The following is a 14,413-nucleotide window of genomic DNA, read 5'->3' on the forward strand; positions in this document are numbered from 1 at the left end:
CCTACAGTCACCATCACTGCTCTGTTCAGAACGAATTTCCGAATGGATTTCCCCTTTGACCTGAAGGAACTCCCAGCTTTTGCTGTCATTGGGTTAGTGGGACCACTCTTTCTGGCTGTGGGGAGCAGAGGTTGGGGTATGACTATGGACCAGGAAGAAGCTGGGGAGAGCATAAGTGAAAGTATGGATTAACCATGAGGCAGCTGAGTAGTGAGAGAAGGGGAAGCTGCTGGCTTGCTTCCCTCCAGAGTCTGGGTCGGAGCTTCCAGCCCTGTGACTTGCACCCTTAGGATTTGCTGCGGGTTCTTGGGAGCTGTTTTCGTTTATCTGCATCGCCAAGTCATGCTCGGTGTCCGAAAGCACAAGTGTCTCAGCCAGTTTCTTGCTAAGCAGTGAGTCATTGCCCTTCACTTGCCCTGCACACTTAGCTTCTGATTCTCCCCNCCCCCCCCCCAGCAGTTAGTTCCTCCTTTAGGTGAATGAATGCCTTTAGGTAGCATTGCTGCTTACAACTATGGGAAGCCCTGATACTGTGGGTAGGGGCTAGCTGTGCAGGCTCTTACCACGTGATCATTTTCTTGACCAAGAGAGTATGCTTTGCTGAAATGAATAGAAGACTATGGGAAACAACAGCTTGGAAGCTGAGTGTAGCTGCACTGTGGGCTAGCTAAGCGGGGGATAGAGCTAACCCTTTTTCCTTTTTCAGCCGCCTGCTATATCCTGGAATTGTTACCTTTGTCATCGCCTCGCTCACATTTCCACCAGGAATGGGTCAATTCATGGCTGGAGAGGTCAGCTCTAGGGGTTATCTAAAAGCAGGGGGTTAACTCATACCTGTGGCTCTGGATCTAAACCAGGAGCGGGGCAACTGCTCGAACTTGGAGCTTGCATAGTTTTGCCCAAGGGTAGACTTTCTCTCAGAGAAAAGAACAAAAAGAGTTCTGGACTAACCAGGCTGGGGATACATTCTCTAACACAGGACATATGATACATTCGTGGAAAACCTGCCTGCTCTGCTTCTTCCTCACAGCTGATGCCCCGTGAAGCTATCAGTACCCTCTTTGACAACAACACATGGGTAAAGCACATAGGTGACCCCCAAAGCTTGGGCCAGTCAGCTGTGTGGATTCACCCCCAGGTCAACGTGGTCATCATCATCCTTCTCTTCTTCGTTATGAAGGTATTCTGCCCGACTACAGCCCCTCTCAGCTTCTGTCTGTGTACAGGAGAAGAGCCCAGGCCTTATACAGGAGGGACAGAACTTCAACTTCTCTGTGTCCAACCTGGACAGAAATCAGGAAGAAACCACAACACAAGTTGCCTGTCTATCAAAATGAACTAGGATGTAGTTTAATTGCTCCATTCATGGCATTCTAGTGATGTTTGCCATAATTATAATAACCCTTTTAATAGTTCCCCTTGTTATCTTTTTAAGGCATCAGAGCAGTCAAGTAAATTTGAGCAAGACAGAGTTTAGCAATATAGATAACTGTGTAAAAACCCCAGGCCAATTAACCAAATTCCTCCCACGTGTTAAGATAATTAGATATTTAATCTCCACAGATTTGTTATTCAATTCCAGGTGATTTGCACACAAATCTCTATCATCTCTTTTCTAGAATTTTGAAGGTGATGAAATACTAAATCAACCTTACTAAGACTATAAATAATTTTTAGAAATGTAATTATTCTCTATTCAGGCAATGAGAGTGTAAGGGTTTTTTCTAGGCGAGACCAGTTTCTCTAACTTTAATTAGGAAATGAAAGCTGATACCGCTACATCCTTACCTTTTAGATCTGTCTATCACAAGTTATAAATGTAGCAGCTTCACATCATTACCTTGTACAAAGATGGTTTTTATTACTAAGCCTGCATAGTTTTATTACTAAACCTGCATAGTTGGTGATTGTCCGAGGTTTCCTTTTGGTGTTCTTTTTTACTAATAACATGCCTCAAATAAGCAAGCCAGTATTTCCTGTGGCTACTGGGACTCTTATAGGTATCTCTGTCCAGCCTAAATTCTCAAGCTTTTCAATACCTTGCTCTTTTATGATACTTTATGAAATATGAATCACTAAGTTATATTGGTATTGTTCCTATAAGACAGTGACCTCACTTATTCAATAAATGCTATGAAATACCACGTGCCAAATACATAACTCTTGGCCATTGGTGTTTGGCTAATTTTATATTTCCTAGCTTTGTGCTGTTGCTTGTTAATATATCTTTCAATGATATTATTATTAAAGATGCCAGCTGCTTCCCACAGCAAGTCTCAGATCACAAGCTTAGGCTCCCAGGGTTTGCTGTGGATTTCTTCCTTTCCAGTTCATTCATTAACAGTGAACTAACTTAATCCATATTTTGGACACTATTATACCCTTTATGTTTCTTTATTCAAAACGAATGCTAATTTTTCCTGAAAATATTCCAAGAATCATATTAACGATTTGATGTCTAGACTTTCATTTATAATTCTCATCTTCTCTAATTTATAAGTTCTGGCTTTCTATACTGGTTGGACTTACTTTACTGGGAGTAAAGTTAGGTCTTATTTTGTAATGCAAGCTAGCCTTAAACGTGTCCTTTCCTGCTGAGATATTAGCATGAACCCCAACCCAATAACTCTGCACTGACTGTTGAATCTACAGTCCCTTCTGCAGGAGCCCAGTCCATGATTTAATAGTATTTCAGAATCTATTCTAGAATGGTATGGCTTGGTCTAAGCAGTATGCCACCTTTGGGGTCCTGTAGACTGGTAAAATGCCAAGATTTTGAAAAGTTTTCTAAAAATAAAATATCTTTTAACTCTCACTGCTTACCTTATCTGCATCCCCAGATTTCAAGTTATATATCTCCCCATATCTCCCCAACATCAAGCTTATTTTCAGATCCCCACTTGGATGATATGGAAGGATTCATCTGTATGTCACTATAATTAACTTCTCACTGAATTATATCCTAGAGAACATTCATATTGTAAGTGTATAAGAAAAAGAAACACGTTCTGGGCTATATTTCAAGCTCAACAGTTTATAGAAGATCTACAATATTCTTTAGTACTTCTAATTATAAAAGTATTCCTTGCTACAAACTCCGTTTCCCCAGTCACTGCTTCCCAGTATTGTCATTGCCTAATCACTGCACTCACAACAGTCCCCTTATTTTTGTCAAATGTGAAAAATAGAACATGTAGCCAAATTAAAATAAGGAAGTCCTTATACCTGACTGTTTTTTCCTTATTCTAATTAAATATCTGAGGTAGGCTGCTTTATAAGGGAAAGAGTAATTTTTGGCTCACAGTTCTGGACATCTAAGCTTGCAGAGTCATACCAGCAATGGTGCTCTTGTTAACAGAATCCTAAGCTGTGAGGCAAACAATAAGAAGCACGTGTGTTTGGGTTCATCTGTCTGTTCTCCTCAGAAAGCTGCCATGAAGTCATCACTAATGATTCATCCCAGTGCCATGTCTAATCCTAACAAATTTCCGAAGCCTCCACTTCAGAGCATCACCGCTAGATTAGGTCCTCATCCTCTTGATATCACAACAGAGATGAATTTCCAAATAGAAGCTTATGAGACATTCAAATTGTTATCAGTCCAAAGCAGGGACTAGTACTACTTTTTCCAATTAGATTTGAAATCTAGTCCATGTCCATGTGGCCTTTTGGCAGTGTCAGGAAGGGAGCTTACATTCTCGGCTCAGCTGCTTCTTAATGTTGGTGAAAGGGATGTCCTACTTCCCTACCTGTCCCGGTCTCAAGGTGTGCGAAGTGTCATCATGCTGTACATGAAGAGATTTTCCATGAACGTGAATATAATTCTAACATCTCTGATGAATGGTATCATTCATTGCCTGTTATTGTTGAGTTTTAGCATCGCCTGAGGCCCAATGGGAGCCTTTTTGCCTGGTTTTTATATTAGTTCTCCTTGTGATGGGTCTAAATATAATGTAGTCAGTGATAACAGGTTTCTAGTTTCTCATTTCTTTAGAACTGGATCTTTAAAATCTTAAGTTGCTTATGTGCCACATGACTCTTGGTTTTTTTCCTTCATGTACCAATAGCTAAAAAAAGTTTGCTAATCTCAGTCACCCTCTTTGTGCCATGGGAGTTGATAGCTTCAGCACCCCCAGGTCTGGATTTACACTTCCCTGGGAAGATAATCTGCTTTATGCTGCAAAATCCTGCCTACCCATTGCCCACCATCTGCATCATTGGAGCTTTCAGATAATCCGAGCCTACAGAATCCCTTCTGACTACCATGTTCTGATTCCCAAGAATACGTGAGAGTGCAAGGATTCTTGATGTGCTAACTGTCACCACTTAGGAAGCGTAAGCCACAAGTGCATGGGAATCCTGCCTCCAGAGGCGTCGACTCAGCTACATTTTTAACAAGTTCTCTGGATGAACATGACTTTAAAATGTTTGAGAAAATATTATGCTTTGAGAAACCTTTACTGTTTTGCATGAATATCACTCCATCAATATATTGTCTTTCTTTACTTCCTGTCTACATTTATGGAGCCCGGGGCCACTGCAGAGGAGGCAGAAATAAGGCTCACGCTCTTCCCGCAAGAAGTCAGCAGTCTGCATCCTCTTCATTTGCACATTTAACTGCAGTTCTCAGCCAGTCTGGTGATCATAGTCTCACGAACTAGAGAGTTTGCTTCATCCCACACTTCTGGAGTAAAATTCTCTCTGAGCCCTCATCATTGCCTCTTGGGTTCAGCCTTGGCTTGAAGCAATGCTTTCTAAAGTTCATAAAATTTACTTTTTATTCATGTACCATACTTCCAAATACTTTAATCTTTACAGCTTGCTAGGTTTTTAGCTGTTTTCATCTTGTACCTAATTACTTTGGAATCCTTTTCTGAGATTTATTAACTTACATAGGAAGGACTTTCAATACTACGTCTCAGCTTTTCTTATTTTTTGGATATTTTAATATTTAGCCATTATTCCTGTTCTGCTCTATTTCTGAATTCTTCTGCATTCTTCGCCTCAGAATGTACATACAGCTTTTGCTATAATTGCCCCAATTTCTGTTGGAATGATGCCTTGCAAAGTTGATCTTGGATATCTTTTCTGTTATATTGAAAGACTAATCAGGTTCTCAGTTTGCCCCTGTGGTACAGCCAAGACATATCAGTGATTTTTTTTTTTCAGTACTGGGCATTGAACACAAGGCCGTGCAGATTCTAAGAATACACTCTATCACTGTATGTCCCCAGGATCCAGATATAATTTTGATCCTTGTTTAAGGTGGTTTGATTTCAGAGACAAAGGCTCAAGCCGAGCAGTCTTCTCTTCAGGATCCCTGTGATCCTTGCTTTTCTCTGTGACTTTGTAATGGTCAAATCAAAGCTAAATTAATCTGACAGAAGTTCAGTAGACTTTAAGGTACCTGCTGCATTGATTTGGGGCCCATTTATAAAAATATAAGCTGAGAAGGTAAGAACATCTTCCAGCGTAGCATCTTAGCCTACTCCACAGAGATAAACTCTCTGGGCTGACAGGGCTCACTGGGTGAGGGTCATTTTGGAACAGTGAAAGAGGGATCTTCAGGGGCTCCCTTGTTCTAGTTTGCCAAAAAGAAAATACAGTCACTCAAAGTTGGAAGGATTTGTGTCAGCCATCTGGAGGAACTTTCTTATCCTGATGTCTTTGTTGATCTCTCAGCGTGAAAGCACCAAGTTTTTCAGGCTCTGGAGAATGGTGACAGACAAGCAGGCTTCCAAAAGGGTTAACCATCTCAGGACATTTCTGTTATGACTCTTGAAGCAGGAGGGAGGAGGGTAAAGAGCAGAGAGAGGCATGGAGGAAACTTTGGAAAGAGTACTGTAATCTTTCTTTTTCTCCCTAGTTTTGGATGTCCATTGTGGCCACCACTATGCCCATACCCTGTGGAGGCTTCATGCCTGTTTTTGTTCTAGGTAAGGGTTGATGGCATCATCCTGATAGCTACAATCTGGGTGGCTGGCGGGGAGACCTAGGATGTTTGTACTCTTAATGCCTAAGCAAATAATATGCTGAAAGCATAGAGACAAAGACATTTATCTTAGTATTTTTCTTCTTTATCTTCCTTCTAGGAGCTGCATTTGGAAGGCTGGTAGGAGAGATCATGGCCATGCTGTTCCCTGAGGGTATCTTATTTGATGACATCATCTATAAGATCTTACCTGGGGGCTATGCAGTAATTGGTGAGACATATTCCTAACCCCTGTAGCCAGGTATCGAATACCCTGAATCCTTATAATCAAAGTCTGCAAACACATCTTCTGTCAGTGTACAGCAAAATAATTTAAATACAACACTAATTAATTCAGGTTTTGTTCAAACAACTGGATCTTGGCTCTGCCTCTCATGGTTTCTCTTTTATAAGCCTTAGTCCTCCCTCCTGTGGAAAATGGACATAGGAATCAAATAAGAAAATAGGAAGGGGATAACCTGCATTGTCTTTGCATTTTTAGTAGGCTTTTTCTTTTCTGATAATTATTGAACCAATAATGCAGGTGATGGTCCCAAGTCCATCCAAATTGAGCTGTGCTAATGTTACTAGAGACTAAGAAGGCAGGAGTGAGAGCTGGGAGACAGGAACCGGGGACTTCTAAGATGACTTGTGAGGTAGACCTATACTTGTGAGGCACTCTACTGCCTGATCCTAGTCCATTTATAAAGCTTCCAATATCAATAGGCATCTTCTGTTCTCTTCATGCCTCTCAAATGTCTCTCTTCTTCCATAATGTATACTTCCCAGTACACACACTATGTAGTTGATGTTCTGAACTATGCGTCACCTACGAGGATCATACATTCCAATATTATACTCCATGACCTTTTATTCTTATATGGTCACATAAGCCTTCTCCTATTTTCCCACAGGATAGTTTCATCATTTTATTAGCTTTAGGGTTTTTTTTTAGGTTTTATTAGCTTTAGGGTTTACTAGCTTTTAGGGGTTGTTGTTGTCATTGTCATTGTTTCTGAGACAGTATCTCTTTAACTAACCCTGACTATCCTGAAACTCACTAAGTAGACCAGGCTGGCCATGTTCTCATGTTTGAATAAGAAATAAAGTTAAAGTATGAGTGACTAGTGAGTTGATAAGAAAACAATTTAAAATACATAAGATTGATTCTACTGTATAGAATCATAATGATTTAGATGTATAAGAATTTTAGAAGATATTTAATGATCTTTATAATCAGTGGATGAGAGCACGGTATCCCAGGGAAGTATGCTTTGTTAATACAGTAGACACAGGATTGGAATCTGTGGATCCTGATCAATAAAGACAATGCCATTGCTTTATGTCTACAGCATGATTCTTGAATTTTCACACTATTCATTCATAAACTGTTGGCATTGACACCAGATGCTCAAAGTAAGATGCTATCACTGGGTCTTTTATTATGTTCAGTGGAAAAGCAAAGAATGGGTAAGCTGTCACTCTGTTCACATTATGAATGAAATGATATGCACAGATTTTGTGACTTACTGAATGTTATGCATAAATTAGATCAAAGGGGTAATTTTTGAACAGGCAAGCTTTCTAGCCCTTACTCTTCAAAAGTAGTAATCCAAGAATTGTTGACACTGACCAAGGTCCGTCTCCTATTCTGTGTCATTCCCATTGTACCCTCATTTATTCTCCATGTCAAGAAAGACAGCTCCAACCCATTAATACATTCCTGTCATTCCAGGAGCAGCAGCTTTGACAGGGGCTGTCTCCCACACAGTCTCTACAGCCGTCATTTGCTTCGAATTAACCGGTCAGATTGCTCACATCCTGCCCATGATGGTGGCTGTTATCTTGGCCAACATGGTGGCTCAGAGTCTGCAGCCCTCCCTCTATGACAGCATCATCCAGGTCAAGAAGCTTCCCTATTTGCCAGACCTTGGTTGGAACCAGCTCAGGTCAGGGCCATTGGCTGGAATTAGTTTAGATATGGTGGGATGTGGGGGGTCCTGAAATGAAGAGTGAGTCTAGTATCAGTGTTGGGAAGCACTGTTTCTTCATTCTTTTCATGTTTCCACACACTTAGTAAATACTACAGGAGAAAGGAAACATGGCAGACCTTGTGGGAAGAAGGAAGGGCCAGCATAGGCCAAGAGTGGGCTGACCCAGGATGCTTTCTCCCTCCTTAGCAAATTTACAATTTTTGTTGAGGACATCATGGTACGTGACGTGAAGTTCGTTTCGGCTTCTTGTACATATGGGGAACTGAGAAACCTACTCCAGACCACCACAGTCAAGACTTTACCATTGGTTGACTCCAAAGGTAAGTGGAAAGTAAGGATGCCAACTAAGACTACCCAGCTGGTGACTAGCAGGTTGTACAGTCACCTTAGTAACTTTCTAACGCTGATATTAAAACACCTAATGTAAATAGATGAAGGGAAGAAATGTTTATTTCAGCTTATGGTTTCAAGTTCAGTCCGTTTTGGTAGAGACGAGATAGTGGGACAGAGCAGCACACATCATGGCAGGCCAAGATGCACCCCACCCCATTTTGTGCTTCTGGTCTTCCTGGGATGCAAAGCTATGGGATCATGCCACCTATATTCAGAGTGGATCTTCCTCCCTTAGTTAATCTCTAGCAGTGTCCTCATAGACACACCCAGAAGTGTGCCTCACCATTCTCCTAGGTGATTCAGAATCCAGGTGAGCTGACAGTAAGCTTCACCATTGCAGGTATGGACTTGAACTCAGAGCTATCCAGCCGCTAAGGGAAGCTCAGTTTGTACTTACTGAGGAAGATGTTCTTCTTCTAGAAAAACACATAAACACACGCACAGCCATAGCACAGGCACACAAAGGCAGTTAAAATCCAATTAAGGAAGTAAGAATGGGCAATCCTATTATTGCCTGTATTCATAGCAGCCGTGAATTTTAAAGTCTCCTTGGGCTTAGAATTAGTGAACAGTTTGCAGAAGAATATTCCAAATACAGATACACCGTATACTGTTACATCTTTGCTATCATTATGAAAATCTTGTACCCCACTGGCTCCACCCTTGCTCTAAGGAAGAGCCATGGCTTCAGAAGCCATGGCTCTTCCTTAAATATCTGGAAAATTTAAAGCTAAGTCTTTTGACTCTGGTCACAGCATTTTTGCCAAGCAATCAATATATAGCTGTGTTTTCTATCTCTCTTTTAAGCTACCTTATTTAATAGATATCTTGTCATTTATTAACCTTGAACTTGTGGCCAACAGCACTGTAATCTTACCCAGATAAAACTCATCTAACATATTTTCTCAGTAAGGCAAAGCATAGCCTTCCCTTCGTGTGCTCAGAAACAGTAGACAGCGCTGCAGCAGTGCATGTGGGGGACACTTTAGACAGCAGAATCACCACACAGAGCAGAGACTGGGGAAACACTGTGGCTTAGATTGGCTGCTCACAGAACCTTTGTTTCCTCGAGCTGAAACAGGAAGGCTGAGTGCTGTTTGTTCGGCCTCAGCTGGGAACATGAGATTCACGCCGTTCACTTTGTTGTTGCTCTGTACATGGCTGTGAATTACAGCCAAGACCTCTCTAGCAGTGTAATCATGGACATAGGTTCTAGTGAGTAAGTGAGTTCACAAATAGAGACTTCATAAACAATGTGGGTCAACTGTAAGTCTGCTCTTCACATACTTAGTTAAATTCTGTCATTTCTTTAATGGCCAACCTAAAGAACAGTGAAAACTCTTCCTCATGGAGGAGTAAATGGCTTTGGTAACTGTTGATTTCACATTTCCTTCTATTCACTGTTCTTCCTGCCCACCAATTTCACTCTGGTGTGTATCACTTCTCACTGTAGTTTGTCTTTCTCATTAGATTGGGTGGTCTTTGAATGTAGATAGCATAATCTCTATATTTTCATAGTTCTAATTATTAGCTGGACCTTCAGCCCTCATTTCCCTAGTCTGTAAATTAGAAAATAGATATGAGGAACTGTTTGGAGCCAGAAACAATGTTTGTTTTTTATTTCAGATATTCAGAGTATTCAAATTTCTCAAGCTGCACTAGTGCAGGCATTTCCCTAAGCTCAGAAACCTTCTAAGGAGCTTCTGAAGCCATGGCTCTTCCTTAGAGCAAGGGTGGAGGCAGTGGGGTACAAGATTTTCATAATGATAGCAAAGATGTAACAGTATACGGTGTATCTGAGATCTAAGTAGGTGCTCTTGGTGCAGTGCTATGGTAGTTAAGTTGCTGAAAATGTTCAGCACTGTAGCAGAATTTATATAAACACATGAAAGGCTCATGGAAAGTGAACATTTTGCTTATATTCTATCAGGCTGTAGGTGCTTTAAGTGATGAATCTTCTAATATAGAAGACTCAATGCTAGCGTTGCTTGTAGACTTCTTTCAGAGTGTGATTGAGTCTCAGATTGCTACAACTGCCTCTCAAGTCTCATTACATTTAGATAGAGTAGATCAGCCTATTTTAATAGCTTACATATTTGCAAACACTATATTAGGGCAGTGTACAGATAAGTACAGATTAGCACCAATTAGTGTGCTGCCAATTGGGTCTGTAAGTGCTAAATGTGTAGAGTTACAGGGATCAAGTGAGGCCACACTGGAGGAGTTTAAGATGAGTTTTTAGTAAGAAAAGGTAAAAATTGCAGTAAGAAAGGATTCTGAGCTTCTACTTCACCTGACTTGCTAGCCGTGTAGGTGTGGAGCAGGCCCTCAGGGAAACATGGTTGTCCCCCAGATTCAATGATCCTACTGGGCTCTGTGGAACGCTCAGAACTGCAGTCCCTCCTGCAGCGCCACCTGTGTGCAGAGCGAAGGTTGAAGGCTGCCCAGGACATGGCTCGAAAGTTATCAGAGCTGCCTTATAACGGCAAGGCTCAGCTGGCTGGGGACTGGCATCCTGGTGGTCGACCTGAGTCCTTTGCCTTCGTGGATGAGGATGAAGATGAGGACCTCTCCAGGAAGATAGAGGTGACTAAGACAAAAGGGGAAGGGAGGCTGACAGAGGGGGAAATGCCAGTAGGTGTCGCCAGGGACATTGCCTTGGCTGGGCTGGGCTGGGCTGGGCTTTGCTATGACAAGTGCTGGAAAAAAGGAAGGGGGAAGGAAAATACCAACAAGTGAGAAAGTGACAATATAAGGTCCATTGCAAAAGAGACCAGTGTTTTGAAAAGGAAAAAGGGGGATTTGGGAAGTGGAAGAAAGGGGGTACAGTTATATCTCTAGGGCACCCACTAGTAAAGGTAGCAAGGTATCATGTGATGTGGGACTTCTCTGAAGCTAAGAAGTTTTGCTTATTTTATTTCTTCTTCTTCTTCTTCTTCTTCTTCTTCTTCTTCTTCTTCTTCTTCTTCTTCTTCTTCTTCTTCTTCTTCTTCTTCTTTAGCTTTCACTGACTCCAGCTCCTCCCCCTCCTTCCCCTCCTTCCCCTCCTCCTCCACCTTCCCAGTTTCCTATTGCTCCATCATACCCTGAAGAACCTAATGGGCCACTGCCGAGCCATAAACAGCCACCTGAAGCCTCAGTCTCTGCAGGTAAAGACCTCTCAACATGTCTTGGGAATTACATCCGGGACTCACCTTTCCCTAAGAGCTTCTCTTGTAAGGAGATGTGAGGCTAGGCAGTTTCAAGAGCTGATTCCATAATGCTGTCCTGGAGAGCTGGGAAAGAGGTAGAAAAGAGGAATCCCTTGAGGTACAGCATTAAGGAAGTGCAGTTCTTCAATGGCACAGTATCAGGGGCCACTGGAAACCCCTGGCCACTTCCTCCATCTTCTTACTACTCCTTTCAGATCAAAGATCATCCACTTTCCAGCGCCTGCTGCACTGCTTGCTGGGCAAAGCTCACTCCAAAAAGAAGAAAATAACACAGGTAAAGATGTGTTTAGAGAAACAAGGATGGTCAGAAATTGGTCTTTTAGGAATGAGAAACTCAAGTCCTTAGTTAGAAGGGCAGAGGTCCAATCACGATGATGGTTTGAAAAGGTGGCTGTTACCTACCCAGGAGGACATAGTTTCTGAGAAGCATAACTAACCTGAGAAGAGAAGGGAAGAACTTGGCCTTGTATCTTTCTTCCCTAGGATTCAACAGATTTAGTAGATAACATGTCACCTGAAGAGGTAAGAAAATCCACAGCCTGAAATGGATTGTTTCATCCAATGAAGGTATTGCTTTTTTTGTTTTATTTTTCAGACAGGGTCTTACTGTGTAGCCCTTGCTGGCCTGGAATTAGCAGGTATCTATCTGTCTTCCTCTGCCTCCCAAATGCCAGGATTTAAGGTGTGCACTAACACTTCTTACTGTACCAAGAAGATTGAATACCAGGTAGTCATGAATTTGGCTATTTGATACCTGTTAGAAATAAAATGCATCCTGGTACAAGTACACTGATTATATATTTCTAGTGTATATCTTTCTCAAACACACAACGAAGAGACATTATTGAGGAATAATTCAATAAAAGTAATCATTTAGTATATTTTGAGAGATGATAACCTTAACAACATCAGGATGTTGATTTTGACAAAAAATATATTGAGCCAATACAGAAATTACACAAAGAATTTTATGTGAAAAAAAATTCACCTGATGTCCCAGCTATGATTTAAATGTAACATAGAGAGAGCCTTGGCTTCTAACTGGTGCTGAACTTTGGATAAGACCCAGCAGCAGCATGCTCTTCCCCTGGAACTGAAGCTGGAGTTGTCTCTGGGATATGGTCAGCACACAAACACTAGAGTCCCCTAATGGCTGCCTATGGAGCGCTTGGCAGACTTAGCACAGTGCATCTGTACTTCATCTGCAAAATGTAGATAGAGAGAAAATTGTTATGAGGATTCTATGAGCTAAAACTGAACAGCAATTCGAATTATGCCCAGCACAGATGAAGTTATTGGCAAATGTTCTCTGAAAATGGTGTCACTATTACTGGGGAAAGGCAAAAACAATCAAAGCTGAGGAGTCCTGGGATGATCTTGGAGCAAGAAAACAGGTCCTATGTAAGTCCACCAGCCCCATCCTCTTTGTACCCCTTTGGATAGTGTCTGCTCATGCTAAAAGTCAGTTAGGCTACACATGACGATAGGAGTCAGGACCATAGGAGTTTAAAGTATACATGGCTGTGTCCAGAAATTTCCACAGGGCATGACACATGGAGGGAGGCTCACTGTTGCCTCCATACTAAATGCAAGGACAACCTTTACTGATATTCTCCTAAGGATGAGTGCAGATTTGACAAACAGAGAGTTGAAGTGACATAACCTAGAAAATAGGACTAAAGAACATCTTAGATTCACTTATAATGCTGGAGAGAATGGCTTAGCTGTATTTGTGTCTTAGTGATTTGGTTAACAGACCAACAAAACAAAACCAAGCAAAACAGACAGTTCAAGTCAACTACATACCAAGTGGTACAGAGAGTCTGCTCAGATTCAACAAATATTCACTCTGCTTTACACCTAAGGGACAACTGCTAGCTTCTTTGAACTTCACCTGTTGATATCACTTAGCACTCAATGAGTGTTCATCCAGTAGGCAGAGGAAAGGCAAGTGCCAATATCAGGCTGAGTATAAACAGTGCCATTTCTGAAAAGCAAAGACTCACAAATTGTCAAAGGTATGGTATGAATTATTAGACAGGAAAACATGTCTGATTGGGAGTGTCAATAAGACAGAATGAAGGTTGGGAAGATGAAAATGAAGGTAATGAAGGTTGGAAGGTTTAGAGATCCGGGTTTAGAGAACTCAGCAGACTACAGGAGGAGCCACTTTCTGGGTACCTGAAGGTGAAGGGTAGAGTCTGAGGCCAGATAATAGAGGAGAAGGAATCTGTGGTCCTCTCAGAAGAAAAAGAACACTATTGATCAGTGGTGTCTACGATGGCTCCTGAGGGACAATGCCGAGTTGAAGGGGTCTCTGTGAAACTCTGTCAACAGATTGAGGCCTGGGAGCGGGAGCAGCTGAGCCAGCCTGTGTGCTTTGATTGCTGCTGCATCGACCAGTCTCCCTTCCAGCTGGTGGAGCAGACAACCCTGCACAAGGCAAGCTCTTGCTGACTGCTCTGGGCTTTGGGAAGGCAGAAGTGGGGCCATGCTGACCTGGGCTTTCTTTCCCCATCAGACTCATACACTCTTCTCACTTCTTGGCCTCCATCTTGCCTATGTGACCAGCATGGGGAAGCTCAGAGGTGTTTTGGCACTAGAAGAGGTAAGGATGAATAGGCCCCACTTGAGCAGAGAGAGGGAGGAATGGATCCAGGACAAGGGGACATGGGTGGGGAACATAGAAAGCAAATGTTCCTCCAGAAGACTGCAAGGCATGTCGTGGTCACATAGTTCTCCAGCTCAGAAGGGCGCCCATGCGTTCTTCTCGCAGGGGCCTGACTTGAGGAATGGGCTTTAGGTGTGAGCTATGGGGAGGGATGCGGGACTATGAGAGGGAT

At 42.1% G+C, this 14,413-nt stretch overlaps 1 protein-coding gene across 2 annotated transcripts in view; it reads left to right on the forward strand.

The window, feature by feature from the left end:
• Positions 1–14,413, forward strand: part of Clcn1 (chloride voltage-gated channel 1) — a 29,119-nt gene that overhangs the window by 12,513 nt on the left and 2,193 nt on the right. For both annotated transcript variants that reach the window (XM_029478971.1, XM_021164712.2), the window contains 14 exons: positions 8–92; positions 291–392; positions 707–791; positions 1,031–1,180; positions 5,867–5,936; positions 6,093–6,203; positions 7,707–7,920; positions 8,152–8,285; positions 10,712–10,944; positions 11,360–11,507; positions 11,765–11,844; positions 12,054–12,092; positions 13,908–14,012; positions 14,092–14,178. In XM_029478971.1, the coding sequence (XP_029334831.1) occupies positions 8–92; positions 291–392; positions 707–791; positions 1,031–1,180; positions 5,867–5,936; positions 6,093–6,203; positions 7,707–7,920; positions 8,152–8,285; positions 10,712–10,944; positions 11,360–11,507; positions 11,765–11,844; positions 12,054–12,092; positions 13,908–14,012; positions 14,092–14,178 (1,643 nt within the window). The remainder of the gene's footprint in view (positions 1–7; positions 93–290; positions 393–706; positions 792–1,030; positions 1,181–5,866; positions 5,937–6,092; positions 6,204–7,706; positions 7,921–8,151; positions 8,286–10,711; positions 10,945–11,359; positions 11,508–11,764; positions 11,845–12,053; positions 12,093–13,907; positions 14,013–14,091; positions 14,179–14,413) is intronic.

Source organism: Mus caroli, chromosome 6 (assembly GCF_900094665.2).
Source record: "Mus caroli chromosome 6, CAROLI_EIJ_v1.1, whole genome shotgun sequence".
NCBI classification, from domain to species: domain Eukaryota; kingdom Metazoa; phylum Chordata; class Mammalia; order Rodentia; family Muridae; genus Mus; species Mus caroli.